Genomic DNA, 27,424 nt, shown 5'->3' with positions numbered 1-27,424 from the left:
TGTTCCTTGAGCTGCTGAAATGCAATTCTGTTTAACAGTTAAATCTCAACTTCATTTATACTAGTAGTCCTAAAATGCTTCTGAAAGACGCAAAAGCAGAAGGGGAAAGAATGATATCAAATACCTCTGTAGACATGAGGTGCATGTTAGCATAAGGCAGGCACATAGATTTAATGAAGGAGATTCTTAAATACTGTCTTAAATATTGTACATTCTCAATATAATACTACATTTCAGCCACAGTTAGGTCTGTTACAGGCTCAGAAACAAACATTTGTGTTGAGGATATGAGGCTTAAACCTTCCCGTCTCATTGTGCAGATCCTCCTTTTGCAAAGAGGGATAACCAAACTCATAGAAGTCTCTAAAGTTAAGGCTGAAGGTGATAGATACACATGTATAGAAATGACTAAAAATCATTTTCGAGTACATGTAATCAGCCAACCATAAAGTTTAAATTATATTAAAAAATATTGTCATTAAATTAGCCTTTTTAGAATATGACTTGTGAAAATGGAAAGATCAGAAGCGCTCATAATAGTGGTGGGGAAAACTTGTCAAGAATGGAAGAAAAACTAGAAAATATTTGTCTTTTAATAGCAATTTAGGAAGCTGCTTTACCTGTTTCAAGCCGGCATGATGACATCATACTCTGTCAGCACAAGGTGATTCGGATATTTTTCCTGTCTGACATTACTTACTGTCTCAGGTAGACCACAGCTGCAGGTGACTCTGACAGCTGGGGGCTGGAGAAGAGCTCATAAAACATGATGCCGGTGATGGAAAATTGATCGCATGGTTTCTCACTAGGGGTACATCGTACACCTGCTGGTCTTGAACCCTGTTCTCATTTTGTTAGCATAGCAACCCCTTACTCTCCTGTGTAGGTTTGGAATGGATGCTGCTGTTTCAGGTTTGCAGCGTCCAGCATCTGCAAAGTGCTTAGGAACCAAATTCAATTCATTCACCTTAACAAATGTTGATTGTTTTAGGTGTTTGAAACCTAGATGGAGAAACAAAAGTCCATGATTAACTATATAATACAAGTAGATTAGATTTGATATTCTATCAGTAAAAGCTGTAAAATACTACATGAACATGAAAGGGAGAAACGAATTTCAGTGGAGGGGGAGCACAGTGACGAAGCAGGGATAAGCTCAGAAATGCTGGTTTCTTGGGACTCATTGAAAACGTGAAAAGTTCCTGCTCTGGAAATGCGTGACTTCACTGTTGGGGGAACAATCACTTTATGGGAAATGCACACAGAACTATTGCTTTAAATAATAATGTCACTTATCTGAAAACTGTGAGACTTGACCTTGAAGATTCAAAATTTTTATCTTCTTTAACAGGCCTGTTTGTTTGGATGATGTGAGCATTTGAATTACAGTACAGGGGATAATTTTTACATAGATTAATTGTGAAAATGAAAGGATACAATTAAAACCAGTTTTTTTTTGAATGCAATTTATATAACAAATAAAATAGCTTGCTAGTAACTGTTCTTCTGACTAAATTTGAGACATTTCTTTGAAATGCAGGCAATCTAAATTTTACTCTTCAGCTACATTACAGTACCTGCCTTGGGCCCTTGGCTTGCAATCATTAGAAACATAAAAGATATTTCCTTGAGTGTGAAGAGTATAATGTGCTGTCTCTCTTGCTAAATATCATTTTGGCTTTGGTGGTCTTTTCATTGTAGGAGAATAATGAAATACCTTATTTTCTTCATTGGAGAGTAAAAATTAAATTTGATTCCTTCCACCATGAATTGGTATAGAAGAGATAATGGAAGAGAAGTGTTGTTAACATGTATGGGGATTTCTAGTAAGTAGGGACACACCAGTCCAGGAAGGTATTCAGAATTTTCAGAATTTAGAACTGTGGTGTAGGCTTACAGACGGGGAAGGAAGCAACATACCCTGGCTGCTGTGCACCAGGCATTGTGCTAGATGCTTTTCTTAGTTTATCTAATCTTAATCTCTGTATCCATTCTATGAAGTAGTTTCTTTTCTTTCTTTTTTCTTTACTTCCTTTATTTTTTCTCCTTTCCTCTCTTTTTATCTCCCTTTTTTTCCTTTAGTTTTATTAAAGGTTTTTTAAAGCAAGTTCCAAAAATCATATTATTTCATCCCTGCATATTTAAAATATCTCTAAGCAATATGGACATTTTCTTATATCGCCACAATGCCATTATCACACCCAACAAAATGATAGTTTTTTGGTACCGACTAACATCCAGTGCATAATCCAAGCAAACGTCTTTCTATGATGGGCTTGTCTGAATCTGGATCTACACATGGTTCACATATCGAGGTGATTGTTTTATCTCTGTCTCTTTTGCTCTAGCCCAGTTCCCCACCCCCCTTTTTTCCTCCGATTCACTGGTTGCAGAAACTAGGTCAGTTGTCCTATGGAATTCCCACATTCTGGATCATCTGTTTGCTCCCTTGTGGTGTCATTTAATTTGTTTCTTTATCCCTCTCATTTCATACAAATCCCTTGATCGAGTTGAAGTTCTTTTTTTTTTTTTTTTTTTTTTGGCAAAACTTCTTCAAAGGTGGGCTGGGAGCTTCATATGTGTCCTATCAGGAAACCACAATGTCTGATTATCTCACATCTGGTGATGCAGAGATGAATTGCCCTTGTTCCTAATTGACTTTTCATGAGGGTTTTATCCATTGATGATCTTTGCCTGAAACGGTTATTTTCTTAGGGTCTCCAAAATGGTGATTTTCTAATTATATCATTTCTTCCACATTTATTAGTTAGATTTTTTTCTATTAAAAAATCTTTCCCTCATCAGTTCAGGCTATCTGGCTACCCTGAAATACAGTTTATACAGGAAAGGCAGGATAAATGCTTATTTTTATTCCTTTTAATTGCCAGATTTCTAGATAAGGAGTTGGTGCTTTAGAGGAAGCTTTTTTTTTTTTTCGTTTTCACTTCACAAAGAACTTGAGGCTCAGAGATGTCAAAAAAAATTGCTCAAGATCCCAAACAGGTATTAAGGAGCGGAAATGGTATTCAAACCAATATCTTCTGGCCTCAAAAGCATATGCTATTTCTACTAAGCCAAAATGTACCCCTGCCCTCAACCCCCCAGCTGCTGACAGCTGGGAGTTGCTACTGCAAATATCTCTCCCCGCTTTGCCCTTTAAGAACCAGGCTCCAAGACTCCTCCTTTACAGCATTCTGGGCTTTATAAACTGACGCAATACTCCAGAACTGTAGCTCCAAATGGAGGTGCTGGCCTGGCTAGGCCAAGAACTGAGCAGAGCCAGGAAATAGGTCACGTTATTTCTATTTAGAGGAAGGGGCTTTAGCATCACAGTTTGTGTTTTAGGCTCCTGTGACAACCAAAGTGTGAGTCACTCTAAGTTATGGTTGGAGCAGATAACGGTGATTCAAACAGTTTGGAGAGTTGTCAGATGTTAAAATGTCTTAACTAACTCTCCTAAACCATTTTCCCTTTCTTCTGCCACCCCTGCTCTCTGCCATTCCAGATTTGAGGGGAGTGCTTAGGTAACTGCCTAAACATTATTTTACAATTCCTAAACCTCTGTTAACTGTGTCTGTCACTGGCATCTGCCCGCTCACCCTCCCTGAAGCCCACGGTCCTTTAGTATCTTAAAGTAGTATTAAAGAAGTAGAGTTCGGGGCTTCCCTGGTGGCGCAATGGTTGAGAATCTGCCTGCCAATGCAGGGGACACGGGTTCGAGCCCTGGTCTGGGAAGATCCCACATGCCGCAGAGCAACTGGGCCCGTGAGCCACAATTACTGAGCCTGCGCGTCTGGAGCCTGTGCTCTGCAACAAGAGAGGCTGTGATAGTGAGAGGCCCGCGCATCGCGATGAAGAGTGGCCCCCGCTTGCCATAACTAGAGAAAGCCCTCGCACAGAAATGAAGACCCAACACAGCCATAAATAAATAAATAAATAAAAAGAAGTAGTAGAGTTCACTTAGTAAATTTGGGAGATTTTCTTGCTTTGTGGTGTCTACATATCACGGGCTTCTAACGCTAGAGTCTCTACCTGGCTCAGAGAAGGAATGTTTCTCCTGACTTCCCTGGTGGTCCAGTGGGTAAGACTCTGCACTCCCAATGCAGGGGGCCTGGTTCGATCCCTGGTCACGGAACTAGATCCCGCATGTGTGCTGCAACTAAGTGCACATACTGCAACTAAAGATCCCATATGCCTCAACGAAGATCCCGTGGGCCGCAACTAAGACCTGGTGCAACCAAACTAAGTAAATAATAAATAAATAAATATTTTTTTAAAAAGAACATTTTCTCAGACTTCATACAACCCAGAGGTACAAAATTTTTTTAATGCCCTCCACATTTCACCCCTCCCATCAGCATAGCAGTCTACATTAGAAACAAATAACCAACCTTCAGAATTGCAGTTGGAGAGGTTTCCTGTGCTTATGGGGCTAAAGACCTCATCTCAGCCTCTGATGTTCCATGATGGGCCTCCAAATAAGGGAGACCCACAGTCCTGCTGTCCCAGGCCAGTACCCAGATTCCCAAATACCTACATCTATACATCAGAAAAAAAATTATGCTGTCTCTATCCTTGCTTACAGGGGACTGTGATTTGTGCCGTGAAAACATGCTGTCAGCTGCAAACAGCAGTCCCCTGAAACAGTTCTCTAGAAAAAACAGGAAGGTAATTCTGTAATCTGCCTTGAAAAGATAAGGTCAGAGACAGAATCTAGATATAAAAATGGCGGAAGAGAATGAAAAAACGTCATTCAGAGAGTAGCCTCCATAAAATTATATTTAAATACTAGGCTTTCTTACAGAATATCTGACCCAGTGTTATCCAGTAGAACTTTCTGTGATGATGGAAATGTTCTGTATCTGCACTGTCCGATAGGAAGACCACTGGCCACATGTGGTTATTGAGCACTTGAAATGTGGCTCGTGCAACTGAAAAAACTTAACTTTTATTGCATTTCATTTAATTAATTAAAATTAAAATTTAATGGAACGTGTAGCTAGGGGTTACCATATTGGACAATGCAGATCTGGCCCTTGCATTCTTAACTTTTTCCTTCTCCTAACAGTATGCACAATTTGGGGCTGTTATAAAATAGTTAAAAAAGTGAAGGTACCAATTTTATTAATCTTAGTGATGAATTTTCCTTATGGAATTAGATTCGTAATGGCTTAGAAATTCTAGCCTCCTTGTACATAGACAAACTTTTGATTTTGCGACTAACTTCAAGGGAAAATTAATTATGCTCAAACTTTGATTTTTAAAATTTGTGTGAATTATATGCTTTAGTGGGTGATGGTTATAACAGTGATGGGAACGCACTTAATGCTACTGAACTGTACACTTAGAAATGGTTAAAATGGTAAATTTTGTGTTAAATATATTTTACCACAATAAGAAAATTATGTGCTTTATTTTCTTTCATTAGGCCTGATTTTAATTAATTTTGTTAAAATTTCCCACTGTCCATAGGCCTTGCTGAGAATCTGGTCCAGTGTGTTCCTGGCTGCAGTGTGTTTCTCTTTGGTGAGGCCGACCTGCCTGAGAAGCGCACTCTTGTCCAGAGAAGGAAACAACTGGGCTGGTTCACAAGGAGGGATTTCGGTGCTCTTAAACCTGACCTGGGAGTTGCACCTGCCCGAAGATGTGGTTTAACAGGTTCACAGTATGCTTTTGTTCTGCTTTTGTTGTTGTTGTTTTTTTAAATTTATTTATTTTATTTATTTATTTTTGGCTGCGTTGGGTCTTCGTTGCTACACACAGGCTTTCTCTAGTTGCAACGAGCAGGGGCTACTCTTTGTTGCGGTGCACGGGCTTCTCATCGTGGTGGCCTCTCTTGTTGCGGAGCATGGGCTCTAGGCGTGGCGGGCTTCAGTAGTTGTGGCTTGTGGGCTCAGTAGTTGTGGCTTGTGGGCTCTAGAGCATAGGCTTAGTAGCTGTGGCACACGGGCTTGGTTGCTCCGCGGCATGTGGGATCTTCCGGGACCAGGGCTTGAACCCATGTCCCCTGCATTGGAAGGCAGATTCTTAACCACTGCACCACCAGGGAAGCCCCTCAGCTTTTGTTTTGAAACTTGAGAATCCTGAGGTCACCTTCATTTGGTCCCTCCCACATAATGCAGGAGGGCTTCAGCTGGGGCTCCTTCTTGACTTGGTTGAAGGTCTCCTCATGCCTCTTTCTTACCCATACCTTCATGGGCTGACCAGAGAGGCTGGAAGCCCTCATCATATATTCCATGAGAGCCCCCAAGAGTGATGTTCAAGATAAATAATGAGCCCTGCAGCGTGGCCACTGATGATGAGAATGGTTGACACCAGGACAGGTCTTGGAGGCCCGCTGCTGTGCTGGGCATGAGCGTGTATCCTGGGGACACTTGGTGGCTCAGGACTTGGGTGGAGCTTACTTTTAGCTGGTAGGAAAGTCTCTCAGCACTTGAACATCCAGTGTGTCCCCAAGTTGATGCTTACAGCTGGAAGTCAGTTCTAGAGGCACCCTGGGGACAAGCTTTTCTACACAGCAGGCTCTAGGCCAGAGAGAACAAACATGGGGAATAGTATTCTTCCTTCCCCTGGATCTCAGCAACTCTTACCTCTCTCTGCTACTCCAGTCCCACTCCTTGCTTAGAGCTTACCTTCGGAAAAGGCAGTAGCACCCCATCCAAAACGCAGTCCCCATTCACTGCACTTCACCATCCTAGTGCCATTTATTTGAGTCTTGATTCTTTCACCCTCAAGTATCTTCTGTAGGGATCACAAATTAAACCATGCTAGGTAACATTTTCATAGTCAGTTAATATTTTAGCCGTTACTAAGATACTAGGTCCCCAAGGAGCAAGAGGTGGGCAACCGTAAGAAACACATTTCCCCATGGTGCAGTTACACATAGGCTTTTGGTTACTAATCCCTGGTGCAGAATTCTGCTCTCAAACCAATGATATCTATAATCAAGCAGAGCAATACAATGAAAACAGTGCAGGCTTTGAGGCTATGCTCGAATCCTGGCCTTGCTGTTCATTGGCCATGTGACTTCAGAGTGTTCCTTAACTTCATTAAGCCTCAGTTCCCATACCTGTAAAATGGACATAATAATTATATCTCCCTCATGAGACTGTGAAGTTGAAATAATGTCTATCAGGTGCCGAACACAGTACTAAGGGGCCATTTTTTCCTTCCATTTAGAGAAAAGATTTATAAAAAATGTGTGTTAGTCTTTACTTATGGAAAAGGGAAGAAGCTGATTGCTCCCTGCCAATTTGAACCTCACATATTTTCCCACGATTTGTCTCACAAATGTAGAAGTGTAAGTTTGTGACTAAATTTTCAGACAGCTATTTCCTGGTTTCTAATTTGGGCCTCACTAAAGACTGAAAGGATTATTTCACAGACCTTGTCAGTGCAGTGCCCAGTGACTGGGATTACAGTCAATGGACAGGAATTAGAAGCAGGGATCCTAGTACTAGAGAACAGAACTGGCTTTAGTGTTGGATTAGGCAGACCCTGGAAAAACTTCATTCTCATTTCTGCATTGCTATGAGACTGAATGGGTCGGTATTTAAGGAGAACTTTAGAGAACTCTAAAAAGCATATCTGAGTTAAAGACTAATTATCACTAATCATATTCAATCTTCTAAGAACAAACTTGGTTTGTAATTGTCTAAGCCAAAGTGAACACTGCTCCCCCATCTCACCTAATGATTGTCTGGGGTTGGGATAATCTCACCCATTTTACATTGTTTGATTGGAGTGGACAAGCCATTGGGATTTCTAATTTCTTCTCTATTTTTACTCCATGTGGAAATCTGTGATTTACATGGAGAATTTCATCAACATCTGAAAATCTTAAGTTTACTTTAAAATGCCAAGATTGGCACAAAAATGTTTAAAGATGGTAAAATTTGATACTGGTAAAGATGTAGTTAGAGGCACTCATGCTACTAATGGTAGCATCAATTGGTATAAACTTTTTGGAAGTGAGTTGGTGATGTGTATTAAGAGCTCCAAGAATATATGTAACTGCTTTGCAGAAATTCTAGTTCTAGTGATAGATTTATCTTAAGGAAATAGATTTATTCCTGAGGAAATAATAAAAGGTACATGTACTTATGCACAAGTATGTTTATCAAAGAACTATTTACAATAGTAAATACGGGAAACAATGTAAATGTTCAGTATTTGAGAGTGATTATTAAATAAGCTATGCCTAGGTGAAAGACTATTATGCAAGCAATTAAGTGTGAAGGTTTGGAAGAATTTTTAGAGACTTGAAAAATACAATACAATGTAGAGAGAATTCTCAGTTTATTAATTAATGCAACAAATATTTATTAAGTACCTAGTATGTGCTAGTTACTATCGTCAGTGGGGAAAATAGAGTTTATTTGCCCTCAAAGAATTTACATTCCAGGGACTTCCCTGTTGGCGCAGTGGTTAAGAATCTGCCTGCCAATGCAGGGGACACAGGTTCAAGCCCTGGTCCGGGAAGATCCCACATGCCGCGGAGCAACTAAGCCCGTGCGCCACAACTATTGAGCCTGCGCTCTAGAGCCCGTGAGCCACAACTACTGAGCCCACGTACCACAACTACTGAAGCCCGCGCGCCTAGAGCCCATGGTCTGCAACAAGAGGAGCCACCGCAATGAGAAGCCCGCACACCGCAACGAAGAGTAGCCCCTGCTCGCCGCAACTAGAGGAAACCTGCGAGCAGCAACGAAGACTCAATGCAGCCAAAAAAAGAAGGGTTTACATTCCAGTGGGGAAGGGGTGAAGAGAGAGACAGTAAATAACGAGCTTAATAAATAAAGAATTATATAGTATGTTAGAAAATAAGTGCTACAGCCAAAAAAAAACAAAAAACTGAACAGGACAGTGGGAATCATGTGTTTGGGATGGGAGTGCACTACAATTTTTAAATGGGATAAACCAAAGTAGGCCTCATAGTGAAGGCAGTGTTGGAGTAAAGACTGGGAGAGAGGCAGTTAGCCACGTGGAGATGTGGACAGGAGTCTCAGGCAGAGAGAACAGCCAGTGTCAAGCCCAGAGGATATAAAGTAGTATAAACAGTATGTCTCAATATTGTAAAATATATGTATGCATCTATTTATTTTATTTATGTTATATGTTTGTAAGAAAAGTGTTTTTAAATTCTTAAAGCTTTCAACTTATTTTCATTATTTCTCTAAATTGATTTGATCTTGTGATTACTTTCCGTCATCTTTCATAAAGGGTAATTATTGAGGTTTATCAATGATCAGTTTTATAAAAGCTGGGTTTCAGTGCATTTATTCAGATTGCTGATGAAATATTTAAGATAAGAAGGGAAAAGTAGCACCACTTTCCCCTCCGTATGTCTTTTTTGCTAATATCTCCTGATAAGTGGCAGAATCCTCAGTTTGTGCAAAAAACATGAAAATTATAAGTTGCCAAGGCTAGGTAGACTGTTGTTATTCATCGAGAGACACCTCATTTAATAGGCTCAAAGCAGATTCTAATAGAAAAGTAAAATGTTTCAGAGAGGAACAGTGAATAAAGGATATGGATAAACAGTTTCTAATATTTCATGAACAAGATTCTAATTCGAGTTTAAGACACATAATCAACCGAAATCTTAGGTTACCTTACTTGCACGAATTATCTCTTAAGAGACACTTACGTAAGGAGTAAAATGTTTTCATTTTTAAAAGTAGTATCTACTGAGGGAGAATTTCTAGCAGCACCTCTGTCATTAGGGTAGAAATGTTATTCATCTAATTTTGCAGTGAATTTAGTTCCTAACTATGGCGATTTCCCTCCTTATTTTTAAATTTAATGGCTTTATATATTTTTCTAACATTTTTTATTTACATCGATGTTTCTCAACATAGTTTTCCACTCCTCCCATCAAAACAGAAAAGCTTCAACACATTGCTATATTTATTTCTTTTCCTAAAAAAATTAAATAGAAATGATTGGTGCTATCAACTGAACACTTACAGTTAACTTTCCAGTGACAAAGTAATCTACACAGTACCCGAGAGGAAGCAGAATCTATAAGGGAACAGGTTTCTGTTTTGAAATTCCCTGAGAATATTATAAACAGAAGAGAAAAAAGTGAGCTCAGAAATGATTAACACCCATAGTTAGTGCCAAACACACAAAATCTTTTAAACCAAATTCCTTTTAAAAGTTTGTAGTTGGCCAGCTCGTGAGGGACATAAATAAGGACAAAGCAGTAATAGTTGATACTTTTAGATCCATAAATAAATACTTTATACATATATATTTTAAAACCCTAAACATTTATAGGATAATTGAAGCACCGCTGGCTGATATATGACTGACCTGTATATATGCATCATTGTTTAAAGATAGAGGGATAATTCTTTGAACTATAGTTTCATATGATGCCTTAGGAATCATAGATGGAAGTAATTGGCACGTCTTGGAATCAAGGACTTCTGTTTAGTTATTTCAGTGGGTTAGTGAGAGCTGTCCCTGCTTACTTCTGTCTCAGTAAATGAGAAGTTGCAGCATCAGGCACTTTTCTTGACATTGAATAATGCTAGTCTTTGAAAAATAATTTCTAGTTTTAGAATGAGTCCTGTTTTGAGGAACCTATTTTCATAATTTTCTACATTTGCTTGTAAATCTAGTTGGAGTGATGGAAGGTGAAAGTCTCGATGTGTAATTAAGTGTGTAACCTGTAATAGAAGCATGAAGGGCTTTGCTTTTGTCTCTGCATGAGCTGGTGAAAGACATTGTTCTCCTATAGAAAACCTGGGGGCAGGCAGGTCACCTGAGGTTCCTTTCAACTGGACTGGCTGGACTGTCTTCATTCCATTATGATATTTACATGTATCTACCTCTGTGATTTCCTCTCTGAAGTACTGTTACTCTGAAAGATTCAGAGTTGAGAAATTGAGGCTCACAATTCCTTGCAGAGTGGGGAAACGTCATAGCCATTTTGCTGAAAGACAGCTGAGCAGAGGCAGTGTCCCTTAAGAGCTCGAACTTGAATTCAGACCCACGGGGAGCCATTGCCGGCCCTATGCCACACAGTGTCACTCAGCTTTATTTTCTGTGGGTTTGGCCACATGCATAAGAGTCCTGCATTCTTCCCGCCATGGGAGTATTGGACTTAGCAATTATGTTTGAGTTTTATGGCTTTAGTCATCAAATGTCCTGTTTCAGCTGTGGTTTCTCTTTAGTACATGTTCTAAAAAATTTAAAATACCAATATGTAATGATGACTAATTGCTTTTGGTGTAATAACAGCTGTTTATATTTTTGAACCTGAGTTCCAAGTCTGTTGTCTTGCTCTGTTAGTCTGAAGCAAGGACCACATTTAGGCTAGGTTTTATCTTATTTCAACCTTCATGTTTTTACACCCAGTAACCTGCATGGTTCCTGGAACTCAGCAGGTTTTCAGTAAAAACATATTTAATGAGGGAGTCGCACATTAGTTCATGAGAATCTCTTTATTTATTCAAACTGTAATGTAATCCACAAATTTGCAGTTCTCTCTTCAGATATAAAAATGCCAAATATCCCAAAGCAGCACTCTCCTCATGCATCTTTTAAAACTAAGCCACCAAAGAGGAACTTAATATGATAAATAGAACTTCTAAATACATCCCTTAGCAACTTCTGACTCCCTAAAATGAAATCCTTTCTGTGGAGGAAAATATATAGAATCTTTTCACCATTAATTGATTGAAGATGATGGCACCTGGAACTATTTTTGAGAATAATTTTGATCTAAAGGGAAAAAAAAAAAGCCATGTGTTTCTTTTGAGTGCTGCTTTTTCATTTTTCTAATGGGCTCTTCACTGTTGTTTTGTCTGAATGCAGTTTTTTATTTGTGTTATTCCAGACATGGTCCTACCGCAAGCATCTTTAAACCAGACATTAATAGCATAGTTCACAGTCATTACTGCCAGTGCTCAAACACAAATATTGCATTTGTGTTTGCAAAAGCTACACATGAGATGTTAATTAAGTGCATTTGTTTTTTTTATGCTTAAACAATCTGGCATAAAGAGTTTACATCTATATCAGTTCACCATAAGGTCTCTACAATATCTGAATCACCAGCCGTACAGTATATGATAAATACAGTGTTTCCACACAAGAAAATAACAGAATTGTCAGGAAAACATCAGGCCTGTTATATTTCCCTGTGAAATAATAGCAACTGAATCTCAGTTTCTTTTTCTTTTTGATAAAAAAAGTATTTAACTAGGAGTAAACACCAATATTTAGAATGATAAATTTTTCATTAAAGAACACATGGAAAGTGAAATCATACCAAAGATTTTTTTCCTTGTTTTTAGCTTGCTTCAGGGCGTTGTGACAGTTGCGTTGGAATAAAATTGGAATTTCAGCTTTGCAGTGAGGAGATTCATGCTGCCGCCAGAGCAGCCGAGTGCCAATCTGCGGGAGGCAGGAGCGGGGCGAGACCGCAAACTGAGAAACAAACTTTCACATCAGGTTTCTAATTTTAGAGCAAAAAATGGAATTACTTTAATTATATGACATTTAACTAGAAATACGATTTTCTGGGATTAATTACCTCCCTTATTTAAAAAATCTTTACTAAGTTTAAACTAGCATAAAAAAATCAAATTCAGCATTTCTTATAAGGTCAGTGGGACTGCTGGATTTAAATGCAGAATTTGATTCATTAGAATTGGATCACCACATTGGTGTTGGACTTGGTGGGGATTAAAGGGAGGAATTAGAAATGCGTGCCTTTGGGCAGAAAGCAGTTTCTCTTCTTCCTTTTCTTTTCTTTCTTTTCTTTTCTTTTCTTTTCCTTCCCTTTCCTTCCCTTCCCTTCCCTTTCCTTTCCTTTCCTTTCCTTTTCTTTTCTTTTCTTTCTCCCTTTCTTTCTTCCTTTCTTTTCTTTCTTTTTATCTATATAAGAAATGGGTCATAACCTCACAACCCCTCAGGGAGGGTACTACTACCTGATTAGGCCAGGAACTTCTCAGCTTCATTGACTCTCTCTGTTTATTGAATAAGATATATTGAATAATATATAATGATAAAACAAAATCAGTTATTGTATAATTAAAGTTTAATAGAAGTATTTAAGGGACTTCCCTGGTGGCGCAGTGGTTAAGAATCTGCCTGCCAATGCAGGGGACATGGTTCGATCCCTGGTTGGGGGAGATCCCACATGCCATGGAGCAGCTAAGTCCGTGTGTAGAGCCTGTGCTCTACAGCCTGCGAACCACAACTACTGAGCCCGCGTGCCACAACTACTGAAGCCCACGCACCGCGATGAAGAGTAGCCCCCGCTCAATACAACTAGAGAAAGCCCATGCACAGCAACAAAGACCCAATGCAGCCAATAAATAAATAAATAAATTAATTAATTAATTTTAAAAAGAATTTAAAACACACATAACAAGAGCATATACAAAAGAAATGATTATTCTGTGTTGTTTGTGATTACTCTTAGTTTATTTAGAAGAGAGTATAAAAGTTACTTCTAATGTTCAATTTTATTTTTCTAAGAAATAACTTTAAAGTATGCTTTTGAAGAAATTTCTTAAGTAGAGTTTTATTTTAATTAATTAAATCAGTGTTGGGACAAGTGAATTCTTTATGGCACTCTTGTGCTCTGGACTTAACATCTAAGCTTATTCTACATCTAATAACTTACCTTAGGTAATGAGTTCATTTATTAGCAAGAATGATCAATTTTAGAAATTATGTGACAAAAGGTACAGTTATTGGGCACATGGTGGTAACAGGTGCCTTGGAATCTGCTGGATGGGGGATTCAGAAAAAGTCCCATGTCTTTAGGGATGGAATGGTCCACGCCACCATACTGTGGGGAGGAAGAGCCCTGGGTCCATATGAACGAACTTGCCTTGGAAGTGACTAGCTCCCCCAAGCTGATAACTTACATATGAATATCTGAATGTTGACTGGGCATATCAAAGTTCTGGTATAGCAAAGCACAATAGGCCCAATAAGTATTTTGAATAGTATCAATCCTTAGTATAACCCAATATATCTATACATACTTTTCAGCAAAATCTGAGTGTGATCTAGCTATTTGTTTGAATAATGATAAAGATGAGGCCACTTCTTGAGTCAGAATAGGGTATGTATATCAGATATGAGAAAATGGCACTGTTTGTAACATTACCTGTTGAGGGGTAGAGGAGAGAGAAACCATGCTTGGATGCTTTCCATTAATGAATGACATTAGCATTGACAAGAAAAATTTCCAATTGTACTCTGTGAAATGTTAAAACTGATATAATTCTCAAAGATATTTAGAGTAAGTGATTGGTGTATGAGGTTGAGAGAGATATGTATTGACTGTTAGGAAATTTAATTTGTATGAAATAAGCATTATGGAGAAATACTGTAATCTGATTCATTCCTGCAGAATTCCCAGTAGGAAGAGGCCCAGCCTCGGGAGTTGAAATGTTTCATTATGTACATGTGTGGGAAAAAGATGAAATGTGGTTTCCGTGTGCTGATTTTCTGTAAAGTGTCTACTAGCATGAGAGTACCCAGGCTAGGCAGCAAAGCCCCCGAACCACGACTGTCGAGGGGAAAGTGAATTCAGCAGGATCTCTCACTGGACACTGACACCATGAGCAATAAGTTTGAAAGTAGCAAGAAAATGCATTGACAGTAAAATAATGTTGGAATAGTAACTAAAGAATTGTCTTATGCTGAAGGTGAGGTCAGCCTTTTATCCCTCATCAATCCCTAGTCACTTTGCTTTTAGAAATGTAAAGTTCCCCCAAAATGAAGAAACTGCAAACCTAAGCTTTTTATACCAATGCTAATTTAACCAAGTTGTCCATCTTATAATGTAAACTATAATTAGAGCAGGGCTATTTATGTAACATGAGCTGCATCATCCCCAAGGCAGGGAAAAGCAGGACAGTTGCCCCTGGGCTCTAGAGTAACCGGGCTTTGGAGTAGCAATGGCAGTCCCAGTCCCTTGGGAAGCTGCGGATGGAAGAAAGAGATGCCTCCAACTGGTTATACCAAGAAGGTATACATAGTGCCCCAAACCCTGCCCTGCCAAACCCACATGGTCATGAGACACAAGAGTCCCTTTGTCCTTCCCAATTCCAAGACTGTTTGTCACTTTTTAGTGACCTCCTTTCCTAGCCAAGACTGTTGCTGAGGTTCATTTGAATCCGATCTTAACCTAGCTCAGTGATGACAGGTCTGTGTTTGGGGTAGAAGGGATGGGTACAGAGTGTGATTTATTCCTGTCTCCCAGACCCATAGTCCTGGCACTGAATTCCAGCCCCTGTGGAGATGGCCTTGGAAATGAATGGAAGACCAAGACATTTAGCTGCTGTTGATATTTAATTTTCAAATGTGCCTTTTGAAATATCTGTTGATACTTTAGAAAGTCTGGGCTTTTCTTAACCATTCTAGAAAAAACATCCAGATACATTTAGAGTAGATAAAAGTATCTGCTTATAGCTCAGATAACTCTGTTATTAAAAATATGTATGACCTTTAGACAATTCTGGAGTTGATAATGAGGAATATTTGTGTATTATTTTAAAAGTAAAACCAAGTAAAGGAAACTCCTTGGATTAAAATTGGGTAAAGAATAGAATCTTCAAAATGAGGCTTTCACTCTGCTTGATTAACATGCTTTTCTAATGATTTAGGCATTGGCGCTAGCCCATATGTGATGAACTGCAATGTTACCATAGATTCTCAAGACTTGGCTCTGGGAAAAAAGATCGCTAGTGCCATTCGGGGCTCAAATGTGAATGGATTGAAGGGCGTCCAAACGATGGCTTTTCCTCACGAAGGGAAAATTGAGATAGCTTGCAATGTAGAGAGTTTTGAAGATCAAGAAGTTACAGAAACCTCAGAAGGCTCTCAATACATGGCTTACAGTATCCTTGGGGACCATTTTTATTATCTTTCTCCTCATTACATAGAAGCTCAAGTTAAAAAATTGGCAAGTGATCAGGGAATTGGTATTACAGGAAGAGCATTAATTGGATTTACACCCCAAGAGTGCAAGAACTGTGCTGAATATGCTATTAAGGAAGGTATTGGGGAGTTCTGGAAGATACGCAGAGGCATTTTCATGTGATCCAATCTAAGGCTTCATTGAAATTGTAAGGAAAAAATATCAGCCATTACAAAGTTTTCTTTTGGCCAGTGAAGATGAGTGGAAGATCCAAGAACTTGGTTCCAGCTGTGAATTGGAAAACTGGAAGCATTCTCTGTCCAGTGACAACAACAGGTGCTTATAGATTGTCCATAATCGCCTTATGCTATTTCTAGTCGTCATTAAAACTTCGTGAAATCCTCCTCTGTATCAAGTTCATGCACTTGGATGTACTAGAAGCCCTCCTGAATCAGCTGGGTAAAATGGCCATCGTTGCCAAATCGTCTTTAATTATCATGAACAAAACTAAAAACGGACTCAATTTATTTGGTTTTCCTGACCTCTCACTGTTGTGGCCTCTCCCGTTGTGGAGCGCAGGGTCAGCAGCCGTGGCTCACGGGCCCAGCCGCTCCGCGGCATGTGGGATCTTCCCGGACCAGGGCACGAACCCGTGTCCCCTGCATTGGCAGGCGGACTCTCAACCACTGCGCCACCAGGGAAGCCCTCATTTTTTAAGTAATCATTTTTTTAATGTGCACTTTTAAAAATCAAGTACTAAGTAACTAAAAAATGGGCAGAATTATTACTCTTTCGAAGCATGATTGTTCTTTCCTGCCTTGTTTGGGATGACCCACTGTTCATTCTGGAGATAACTCCAACAACCAGATTTGTCTAATTTTTTTATGTTTATGTGGGGAAGTGGAATGATGGTGTTGGGCATGACTTCAAGGGATTGTATTAATCCTTTTTGGAATTTAAATGGGAAATCTGAAGGTTTAGGGTATTTATTGCTCTTGAGCAAAGAGAAGGGTTTTGGTGGAAGAATTTTATTTGAAAGAAATCAAAATAGGTGGCTTCTTTGTGAACTAAAAGAAGCCACCACTTGCTGATTCTGGCAATTTTATGTAAATCCTTAGTGCTTTTAATTCTTTGGTACAAGTTGCTTTCTGTTCGTAAAGCACAAAGAAATGAATTTTTCCATAGGTTTTGTTTAGCAAGAAAGATTATGGTCTTGTCTAATAAGAACACATAATGTGAATTTATTTTAAGTAATGAAAAACAAAAAAGAGGTTGAACTCAGTCTTTTTATAGGATCCAGTAATCTATCCTAATATATTTTTTTTGACTTACATTTGACTCTTGACTGTGATTGCATTAATTGTGTTTCAGAATTATGCTTTTTTGGGGGTGTTTTCTTTTGCTGTCAATGTAAATACAACGAAGATGGAGAAATGATGAACCAGGTGTGGTTTTCAGGTGTAAGGAAGTTTAGTTGCTGTGATGAAGAGAGCAGATGCTCTCCAGTTAGACCCAGTGAGTCTGGGAGAGCTGAGAAGTAGTCATGCCTCGTTTTTCTCTTTCTTTGGCAGAGGCCATGTGGCCTAGTAGGACAAGCGCTGGACAGTGGATTCTGGCTTGGGTTCTGGTCCTTGCTCTTACCTTCCCCGTAGGCATAGTTTCATTGCATATAAAATAGGGAAAAAGAGTTCCCACTCAGATTGTGTTCTAGGGGATAAATGGAAGTACTTTGTAAGCTGTAATGTAAAAATGAAATATATTAACACTTTTTCCAGATTTCTTCTAGAGCTTTGCTTCAGTTTTAGTCATCAATATTAAACACATGAGAGAGGGTAAAAGCACAGGTTGTCGCTGAGTCATTTGGGGTTGTAGTAGGAGTTGATTCATTTGCCACTTACCTGGATTAACCTCTCTAGATTTGAATCACTGCATTCTAGACTGCCAGTTTTGAGCAAGGCCTATTTATAACCAAACATCTATTTAATGGTTATACGGAGTTTCAGTTTTTGAAGATGAAAAAATAATTCTGGAGATGGATAGTGGTGATGGTTGTACAATAATATGAATACTTAATGCCACTGAACTACACACTTAAAAATGGTTAAAATGGTAAATTTTATGTATATTTTACCACAATTATTAAAAATTATATATTAATTTCATAAAAATTTTTAAAAACACAAAAAACAAACATGTGAATAAGACAATTTCACTAAGCCCACACTTTCTAAATAAAATTTTGTCAAATTTCTAATATCCATTAAAGTGTACAAACATAAGATCTGTTTTTCCCTTTTTAATCTATTATGATGGACTTGGGCACTACATGTGAGGCTTAGTTAATGGTTTAAAATGGAGTTGATTAAATTTGGCATTTGATCCAGCTGTCTATTTAAGACAATAATTTACTATTTTTGTTATACATTTTCAAAACCAGCGCAACCTCACTTCTTACCACTTGTTCATATTCTAATTTCACTGTTTTTTCTATTGTCTTTCTCTCTTCCCCTTCTCCCTTACTCCACCATGGTTCTTTAGAAAATCTGAAACAGCTCTAAGTTGCTGAAGGTTTATCCTTTGGACGGATGTGGCATCATCAGCTCTCTCTATGTATGAGCTGGCAGAAGTAGCCGGGATGGATCTATAACAATAAGAAGGGATTATCAAATTGGGTTGAGAAAAATCTGACCAAACAAACTAACAAATACCCTGATTCATATTTACCTTTTCTCATATTACTCTCTTAGAAACAAACCAACACTTTGTGCAAACGTTTCTGCAGTATTTTTTCATCGGACCTCAAAGTGGACATTGTGTGGAACGTGGCTTCATAGCTTGTTTAACCTCCATCTCCTGCCAGATGACTTTGCCCATGACTTGTGCCAATTGTAAATGGGACAAAAATCGATGTGGACAAATAGAGTTTACATTTCATTAACTCTTTAGTGTTTTTTTACTCTACTCCACTTTAAATTCAAGTTTTAGTTTCTTAGAAGAGGGACAAGGAAAGGAAAAAGCTAGGCTGTGAGGTGATAAGGGCTTTGGTTGTTGGTGGGGAAGGGCTGTCATTTGCCTCCAACCTGAACTTGGGCTTGACTCCACAAGTTAAAACGTCTTTAACAAAAGGGGGAGGGACGGGCTAAGTAGAATATAACTGTAAAATAAAACAAAATGGGGGGTGATATTTTCATTCCTCAACATAATGGAAAGCCTTGCTCTGTAATTGGTTTGTACCGTCTTGGAAGTGGCGTCCATGGACCACAAAGGACCACTCTATGAGAGATCTGCAAGGAATTTATCATTCCCTCTGGCTGAGCCAAAGCAGGCTTGATATACAGTTTTGTTTAGTATAAATATTCTCATGTTACTGTTTACTCTGTGGGGATATGAAGATCTCACTGACAGGGTACGTGCTCCACTGCCTTGCTTTTAAAAGGCATTTTATTTGACTCTTTTGTTTGTACTTGCCCAGAAACTTCAGAGAATGGCCCAGGAACTTGTTTGATAAGCATCCAGACCATGCTCCCGGAGTATGTCGCGCTTGGGGGTTCGAAAAGCTTATTGTTTTAAGCAGGCCCGCACATGGCTTCGAAGGAGCCCATTTTTCATAGGTAAGAACAGTTAGGCCGCTAACAGCAATCCCTTAGGGTGCTCCTCTAAGGTACAAGGAAAGGTGCTGGTGAAGCATGGCTCTGGTTGAACTCAGCCTGACGTTGGATTACTCTGTCACTTCTTTTGCCCAATTTGCAGTATTTTGCAGCTAATTAGTTTGTTGTGAGTTTAAGATGAGCAACAGAGACCTAAACATGGGATGAATTTCTCTTTCTAAATGTGTAGTGCGTGCATGGTCCAGCTTTTGTGTCTCAGCCCCACGCCAACCCTCACCTATGCTGCTTTATGCCACCAGGACTCTGCCCTTAGGCTCTGCCTCTCTGGGGAGCTGGACAGGGGGGCTGCAGGGCTGAAGGAGGAGAGGCGCTTGCTGTTTCAAGTTCCTTCCCGTTTTGGGCAGCCCCACCGCAGCAGTGGCTCTTGACCTGACAGTGGCTCTTGGTTCCAGGCTCTAGCTTTATTCTCCTGTCACTTTGAGAAGTGGCCTCACTGTGCGCTCAGAAGCACCAGCAGTGGCTGAGCCCCAGCTCCGTGAGGCCTCTCTAGGCTTCTAGACCCTGAGAACCCTGCCCCCTCCCTTTGTTCCTCCAGCCTTGGGGCATAGTGCTTCCTGCAGTTGTTTTTATCTCTGGGCACCACGTTCTCTCCTAGCTCTGTTGGTTCTCCAACAACTGTTGACCAAATTTTCAACGTTATTTCTTTTGAAATACTTAGTGTGGTTTCTGTCTTCCTGACTAGATCCTGTCAGAAATAAGCCTATCAACAGACCAAATGGAAGGAAAGGAGAAAAAGGCAGAAATTATTCAGTGTGGATCTGTAGTTCCTAATGAAAACAGCTTGTTGATGATTACTTGCCTTTTCTTCTCGTTTGCATTGTATTCTCTGAATTTCATTGTTTTCTTATCGTAGCGTTCTGTGTTCCCTTTGACAGTCTTGCTGTTCTTTCATCTAATAGGGAGTCTGAGTGTTGAATTGGGGTAAGGATTGGAAATATCATGGTAAATCATTGGATGGAGTTTTCCAGTGAATGTCTTTCATGTAGTAGCTTAGTCCACCATTAAAAATATAGACTAATATAATTTTAAAAATTAAAGTCAGGACTTCCCTTGTGACTCAGTGGTTAAGAATCCGCCTGCCAGGGACATATATACACTACCAAATGTAAATTAGATAGCTAGTGGGAAGCTGCCGCATAGCACAGGGAGATCACCTCTGTGCTTTGTGACCACCTCGAGGGGTGGGATAGGGAGGGTGGGAGAGAGGGTGATGCAAGAGGGAAGAGATATGGGAACATATGTATATGTATAACTGATTCACTTTGTTGTAAAGGAAAAACTAACACACTATTGTAAAACAGTTATACTCCAATAAAGATGTTTAAAAAAAAAAAAAAAAAAGAATCCACCTGCCAATGAAGGGGACGTGGGTTTGAGCCCTGGTCCAGGGAGATCCAACATGCCACAGAGCAACTAAGCCCGTACGCCACAACTTCTGAGCCTGCACTCAAGAGCCTGTGAGCCACAACTACTGAGCCTCCGTGCCACAACTACTGAAGCCCACGCACCTAGAGCTGGTGCTCTGCAACAGAGAAGCCACCACAACGAGAAGCCTACACACAGCAACGAAGAGTAGCCCCTGCTTGCTGCAGCTAGAAAAAGCCTGCACGCAGCGACAGAGACCCAACGCAGCCAACGATAAACAAATAAATGAATTCATTTTTTAAAAAAAGAAAAGAAAATTAAAGTGTTTTCAATCTTTTAATAGTTGTTTGTCTTTCCTTTCATGCCATCTTCACCTGCCAGGTAGATGATGCTTCTTAGCTGGTGGTAGGCTCCTAGCCAAACATCTTTCCCAAGCCTTTTATGTACCATCCTATTAATTTTTCCTTAGGAAACCCCATCTGCAACCAGTTACTGTTTCCTAACTTCTTAGGTACCTCTATCTTCATGAAGACCGACTGCTTTGGGAAAAGTAATTATGATTGATGTAGTCTAGCAATGACCAAGTGTTATAAAATTATATTGTTTCTAGTAAGTATAAAGAAGTTTGGGTAATTGATAAGTATTATTCTGTCTACTCTACAGTTGTGTTTAGTAGTTCACCTTCCTTCATGATATCCACTCCACTATTTCACAAGGCTAAAAGCAAGATGAAAGAGCGAGATACAGAAGGAAGTCTTCAGTGAACCCTTTTAGCATCATTAATCGTGGCTACCTTTCATTGAATTCCAACTAAGTGTCAAGTACTATTATGTGATTTTCACAACAACCCTTTGGAGTAGATGACTGTGAAGGAATAAAATTCCCCAAGTTCTTTTTAGCCCACTGGGTCAGTCAGAAGCTTCCTCCCACCATATCCCATATTCTGTAGATTTATACTGCTCTAACCCTAAACAGTGCGCTTGGACCCACATGCTCAGGACTTCAGGCCTCTCCTCCTAGGCCTGATCAGCCTTTGCCTCTAGTTTTCTGTGATCTAGTGAGAAATTGTACATCCAGCTGGTTGAACATCCCCTTCCATGGCAGTTCCGTAGGATGGCCCACCTCAGAATCCTGAAACTTCTTCCAGACCATACTTCTGTACTCTTTTCTCATTCAAAATCTCTTCGAGGGGCTTCCCTGGTGGCGCAGTGGTTGAGAGTCCGCCTGCCGATGCAGGGGACACGGGTTCGTGCCCCGGTCCGGGAAGATCCCACTTGCCGTGGAGCAGCTGGGCCCGTGAGCCATGGCCACTGAGCCTGTGCGTCCGGAGCCTGTGCTCCGCAATGGGAGAGGCCACAACAGTGAGAGGCCCGCATACCACAAAAAAAAAAAAAAAAAAAAAAAAAAATCTCTTCGAGATCTGTCTTTTACACAATTATCATATACTGAGTTCTTGCCCATTTATTCCTTCCTGTACCTGGAAGATCCATCAGCATCTAGTTTCATAGCTTCCTTCCCTGGACTGTCAGTGTCTCCTCCGCAGGACTGATTCAGTGCTGCTAAGCACAGCCATGCCTCACCAAGTGCGGAAGTGGAGGAAGAATCCCCACATCCCCAGATTTCTCCCAGATGAATTTCTGCAGATTGAGCCACAAAACTTGCTACAATTAATTGGGAGATTCCTGGAATCACTCTCACAGTCCTGAAAGAGCCACGATGTCTGTAGGACCCAGAATGGTCCCCGTCTCTGTTTAAGTCAGGGAAGGATATTGCCACCAGATGGTGCCAAAACTGCAGCTAGCACCAGGGCACATCTGGATTGTGCAGTCAATACCCCAGAACTCCTGGCTGGCAGACCGCCTAGAGTCACTTGGGTTATTTGTTCTACTCTGAATTCACATCCCCACATTTCATGCCGTTATATTTTTTGGACTTGATTTTGTTGAGTTGTGGCAGGGCTTTAATTGATCTCTTGTTTGGCTTGCTGGCTAGACTGTAAAGTCTCTGAGGATAAGGCTTCATTCACTAGTATTTACTGAGCACCTACTGTATTTTAGCAGGGCAGATTTACCACAATGCTAATGAAGCTTAAGCTGCAAGTGCTGTCACTTGTGTGAAGCCCCTGTGAAGCCTGGGACAGGCCCTGGTAATAAGCTCATAGTGTTGTATGATTTTGTAAAACTTGGAAACCTAAGATATTTTAGCCACAATTTGTTGAAACTGCTGTATATTCCCAATTATACTTTATTAAACTTCTCCTCATGACAGGTGGTATTGGAGTGGCCAGGGTCGGCCTCGTGGACTTACAGCCTGTGCAGTAGCACGGGATCCTGTGCTGGTTCAGTGCTCTGCTGTCACTGAAATTCTGAATAATTTTCCATTCGCACTGAGCCGCACAAATTATGTAGCTGGTTCTGGGAGTGGCCATGGGCATTTTTGGACCCAGTTAAAGGGAGGTTGAGTTGGGGATAATTAGGATTTAGTGTGATATATTTATGTGGTTCATAGTCACTTCCATGCGTAGTTAAGTTACTGCCAACTCTCCCAGTGGGGGAATGGCTTCCAGGAATACTCCTCTCTCCCACTGCGATGGCTTACGCAGTGTTGTGACACACAAAGCAGGACCAAAAGGTTGTCACAAATGAATATGTCTTCCGGTACCCAGCACCAGAAATGCATAAGTTTTGGAGGAAAAACAAAAAACTGAGGCTCAGAGAGGTTAAGTAACTTCCTTAAGGTCATACAGCTGCTAAGTTGCAAGACCAGGTTTCCATTTAGTCTGTCCATTCTAAAGTTTGTGCTTTTTACCTATTGCTCTCTAATTTCTGGAGCAATGAGTCATTTCCTCGGAAACATCTTCTAAGACCACTAGGTTAGGTTATAGACTTCATAATGCCTGTCCTTTCTTTCAAAGCCCACATCACAATAATTTAATTACTAAAGTAAATGTCATCATTATGCTTCACCCTCCATGGAGGAAGCCGTCTGTTTCGTTTACAGCATAGGGGCTCAGCATGTATAGTCAGGGAATTCGATCCTTTAGGTCTACTAATTTTCAGAGGTACCTTGGAGCGGCTTCTTGCTTCAAACACTTTCTTTCTCACCATTCCTCCTCTCCCCACGCCAGGTGGAGGTGTCTGAGGGGGTCCTGGGAACCACAAAACATTGGGCTCAGAGTTAACACCAGAGAGCGTGGGGATGGTGCAGTTGGTAATGGAGAGGTGTTATCATTTATTCATTCTCACCTTCCTGTGGCTGCCTGATACCCATTCTAGGTACCAGGCACCCATTTCTAAGGGGGCGGGGGTGCTCGTCACATGTCATAAATGTATCTGTTTCATCATTTTATATTTTCGTAAACTGAGGCATCTTAAAATGGGGGAACACCTGTATCCAATTTTCCCCAGAATATACAACTGAGTTCTCTTATACTCCTCATTTCAGATGAGGTTTTCTGATGACACCATCTGGGAAATGTCACTTTGATTAAAGTAAATATGCAGCATAGTTAACACTGGGAGCCTATGTGAATTTCCCTAAGTAGCCACATCTTACAGAAGCAGAAGGCAGCTGGCCCTTTGGGTTGGGAGAACTTAAGAGTGTTGCATTCCACGCTTTGGTGTCAGCCGAATGGCAGTGTGTGGCCAACTGAGCTCTGAAGGGTCTTGTATATTTTTCTTTTCTTACCATTGGGCATTTTTTTTTCTTTTTCAGTTTATTTTGTCACCAAGAAAAAAATATATAAAAATAAAAAACTGAGCTTTATGATTGCCAAGTTTTTCTTCCAAACTAAGAAAAGAAACCAGTTGTTGAAAAATATGATGAATGGCATCCTTTGTTTTATTTTCAGTTCAGCACATGAGGGCACTGCTGTTGGAATGAGGCCAGATTCCCCAGGCAGTAGGGAGCCTTGGGCTGAAAGGAGACCCTAGTGATTTTGTGGGGAGAGGGTCAGGTTGGTGTGTCAGGATTTCCTCTCAGCTCTCGCAAACATCTCTTTGCTTTCTCACGTGTGCACCCCTCCTGTCTTTCAGTCATTCTTTGTGTTTTCAGCACTTTCTACTGACGAGGATATTGTCTGTTTTTAAGGAAACACCACTGGTACAATGTGGGTCTTTCAGCCTTTAAGCTGTGGTTTTCTCAACTTCCACAGCTACTGACTTATTTGACTGTGGGGTCATGTATGGTTGAGGGCAGTAGTCAGTTTTTAATGTGTAAGCAAACCCTGCGATTGTTAGCATTATTCCTCCTTTATTGTTGTCTTGTCACCAAGTGGTTTGGGAGAGCCAAGGAGCAGAGTCTAAGTTCTTTGTCTGCAAGGCAACCTCAGAGTGGTCCCCTTCGGAGCTTCCTCTGCCACCTGCCCACATGCTGGAATTAAGGGGAAGGGCTGGGTAGGAAGGACCACACTTTACTCTCAAGGTGGCAAAGGAAATGTCTCAGATGCCTTCAAAGCATCCACATGTTCCTAAGAAATTAAATCTAAAATTGCTCTGTGGATTTGGGTAAACCATAACTCAACAGAACCTGTAGCATTTCCCCAATTCAGAAGTCCCCTCTGGAAACTGTGTGTACCTTGGCTGGCATATTTAACTAATCTGTTATAAATTTTGTTTGCAAGGGTGTTTTCCTCCCTAGACTGTGAGCTCTTTGAGACTGTTTTATTCACATTGGTAATACCAGTGCCTGGCGTGAGAAAAACTTTGTTGAATGAATTAATGGACAAATAACTGAATTCAGAACACTGGAGGTGGGTCAGAACTGGTCAATTCTTTAGGCATAGATGGCTTAATTGTTCGTCATCCGACTTGAGGTTTTGTTGCATAAAGTTGAGTTACATTGAGGCGTTGCATTTAAGGGAAGGAACCATTTGGAACTTCCGGGGAATACAGTTTGGCTCAGCTTATGTGTGAGGCTGGGGAAACAGGGTGGAGACACCAAAATTCTTCATGAAGACAGGCAATAAAGTGACTCCAGAATGCAAACACCTGACTCTGACTTCCCAAGGAAAGGTCAGCAGAGGGCAAAGTGTTAGTCTGAGTGCCTCCCACCTCTTCGTATTGTCATTATTCTTAGATTCAGACCATCTCTTAAATGCGCTGTGATCCACTTGTATACTCTTTAAGCAAAAAGGATGCCAGGTTCTGTTCTGTGATTACCAGATTGGAGCTTTTCTCTCCCTGCTTCATTCAGTTAATTGAGCTGTGCTGGAAGGTTCAATAATTTATTCTATGGAGTCTTTCTGTGCAAACAACCGCAGGCTGAGGGAAGGAGAATTTCTAGCTAAATCTCTCACACACTTGAAATGCAGAATTCATGTTTTGGAAAACACCAGTGAGCCAGTGTCCTCAAATGTCATCAATAAAAGACAGTCCATCATCGGCGTTTCATTCTCAACTGAGCTCAGAGCTGCCTCCTCTTGTTGCTTTTTACATGTTTGCAGTATCTCATTCTTTCCTTGATTCTGGATTTTCACACCATATGGCCACATCTTTAAGTCATTTTTCAGCTGCTCTATTAAATAGTAAAATGAGATTCAGAACAGATTTCTTTGATTTTAAAATAGCATTTTGAGTTTGTGACTTTTTTGTAAATAAAAAAAAGAAGTAAAGCCCTCAAAAGCATGAAATTTCAGGTATTCCTACCCAGACAGTGGAAGATGGAGATTTTACTTACTTAGACTAAATATATGTTTATCTTGTGGAATTTCAACTGCAGTATAAATTGATTCATTCATCCTGCATATTGAAATTCATTTCTACTTAAATAAGATTTAGCCTCCACTGTTGCTAATGAACATAGATTGAAAATGAAATTGAAAGTATATCTTTTATAACTATTCAATATCATATTTCTCATTAGAAATGATTACTATAGCTTATGAGCAAACATACTACCTATCAATAATGCTCTATTGCTATAATTGTGGTTGTGATTCTAATATTTAATAAAATAAAATGTAGGATTTGTTTATATTTTACTTTTTTTCTGGAATATTTAGTGTCAGTTTCATGAGCAGCTGCAAAGGAGAGAGAGTTACTGCTCACATTTAGATCTCACCAGTGTAGAGTTGATCCAGGTGGCTTAAAGAATTGAGTCCTACAATTTAATACAGTTTACTTTTTAAAGGATTAGACATTTAAAAGGCTATTAAATATTTACTGCTTGTTTTCTGAGCCAGAAGGGGCATTTTGGGGTAAACAAATTGGTTTTCTTTTGTTTTTTTAAAGAATAGCACTTAAAAAAAGAAAATCGCTACATGAACAAATTTTGTAATATGAGTAAATTTGCCATTGATCCAGACTTTAGCATCAGGGACTGTGTCAATCACAATTAATCAGCTTATGAGTATGTGATCTGAAATCTTCAATTACCCATTAAAATCTGGACATCGACTTGAAGAAGTGACTGACCTAGAGTTGATTGTTTAAAGTTAAAACCAAGTGCACTCAATATCCAGAAGGTCAATAGTCTCTTAATTGTAATCACATGAAGT

General features: G+C 40.0%; 1 protein-coding gene across 18 annotated transcripts in view; it reads left to right on the top strand.

Moving 5' to 3' along the window:
• Nucleotides 1-27,424, top strand: part of FTCDNL1 (formiminotransferase cyclodeaminase N-terminal like) — a 175,501-nt gene that overhangs the window by 24,098 nt on the left and 123,979 nt on the right. For 7 of the 18 annotated variants that reach the window (XR_010839165.1, XR_010839164.1, XR_010839166.1 and 4 more), the window contains exon 5: nucleotides 5,473-5,658. Coding sequence is in view for 12 of the 18 variants with exons in the window: in XM_067026515.1 (XP_066882616.1) it covers nucleotides 5,473-5,658 (186 nt within the window). In the remaining 6 variants the exon portion in view is untranslated. Of the gene's footprint in view, nucleotides 1-5,472; nucleotides 5,659-12,308; nucleotides 13,371-15,641; nucleotides 21,267-27,424 lie in introns of those variants that run through there. The other 11 variants (XM_059055497.2, XM_059055496.2, XM_067026519.1 and 8 more) reach the window with 9 other exon arrangements.

Source organism: Kogia breviceps, chromosome 2 (genome assembly GCF_026419965.1).
Source record: "Kogia breviceps isolate mKogBre1 chromosome 2, mKogBre1 haplotype 1, whole genome shotgun sequence".
Classification (NCBI taxonomy): Eukaryota; Metazoa; Chordata; class Mammalia; order Artiodactyla; family Physeteridae; genus Kogia; species Kogia breviceps.
The sequence above is the reverse complement of the archived record's forward strand: the minus strand, read 5'-3'. Positions and strand labels throughout refer to the sequence as shown.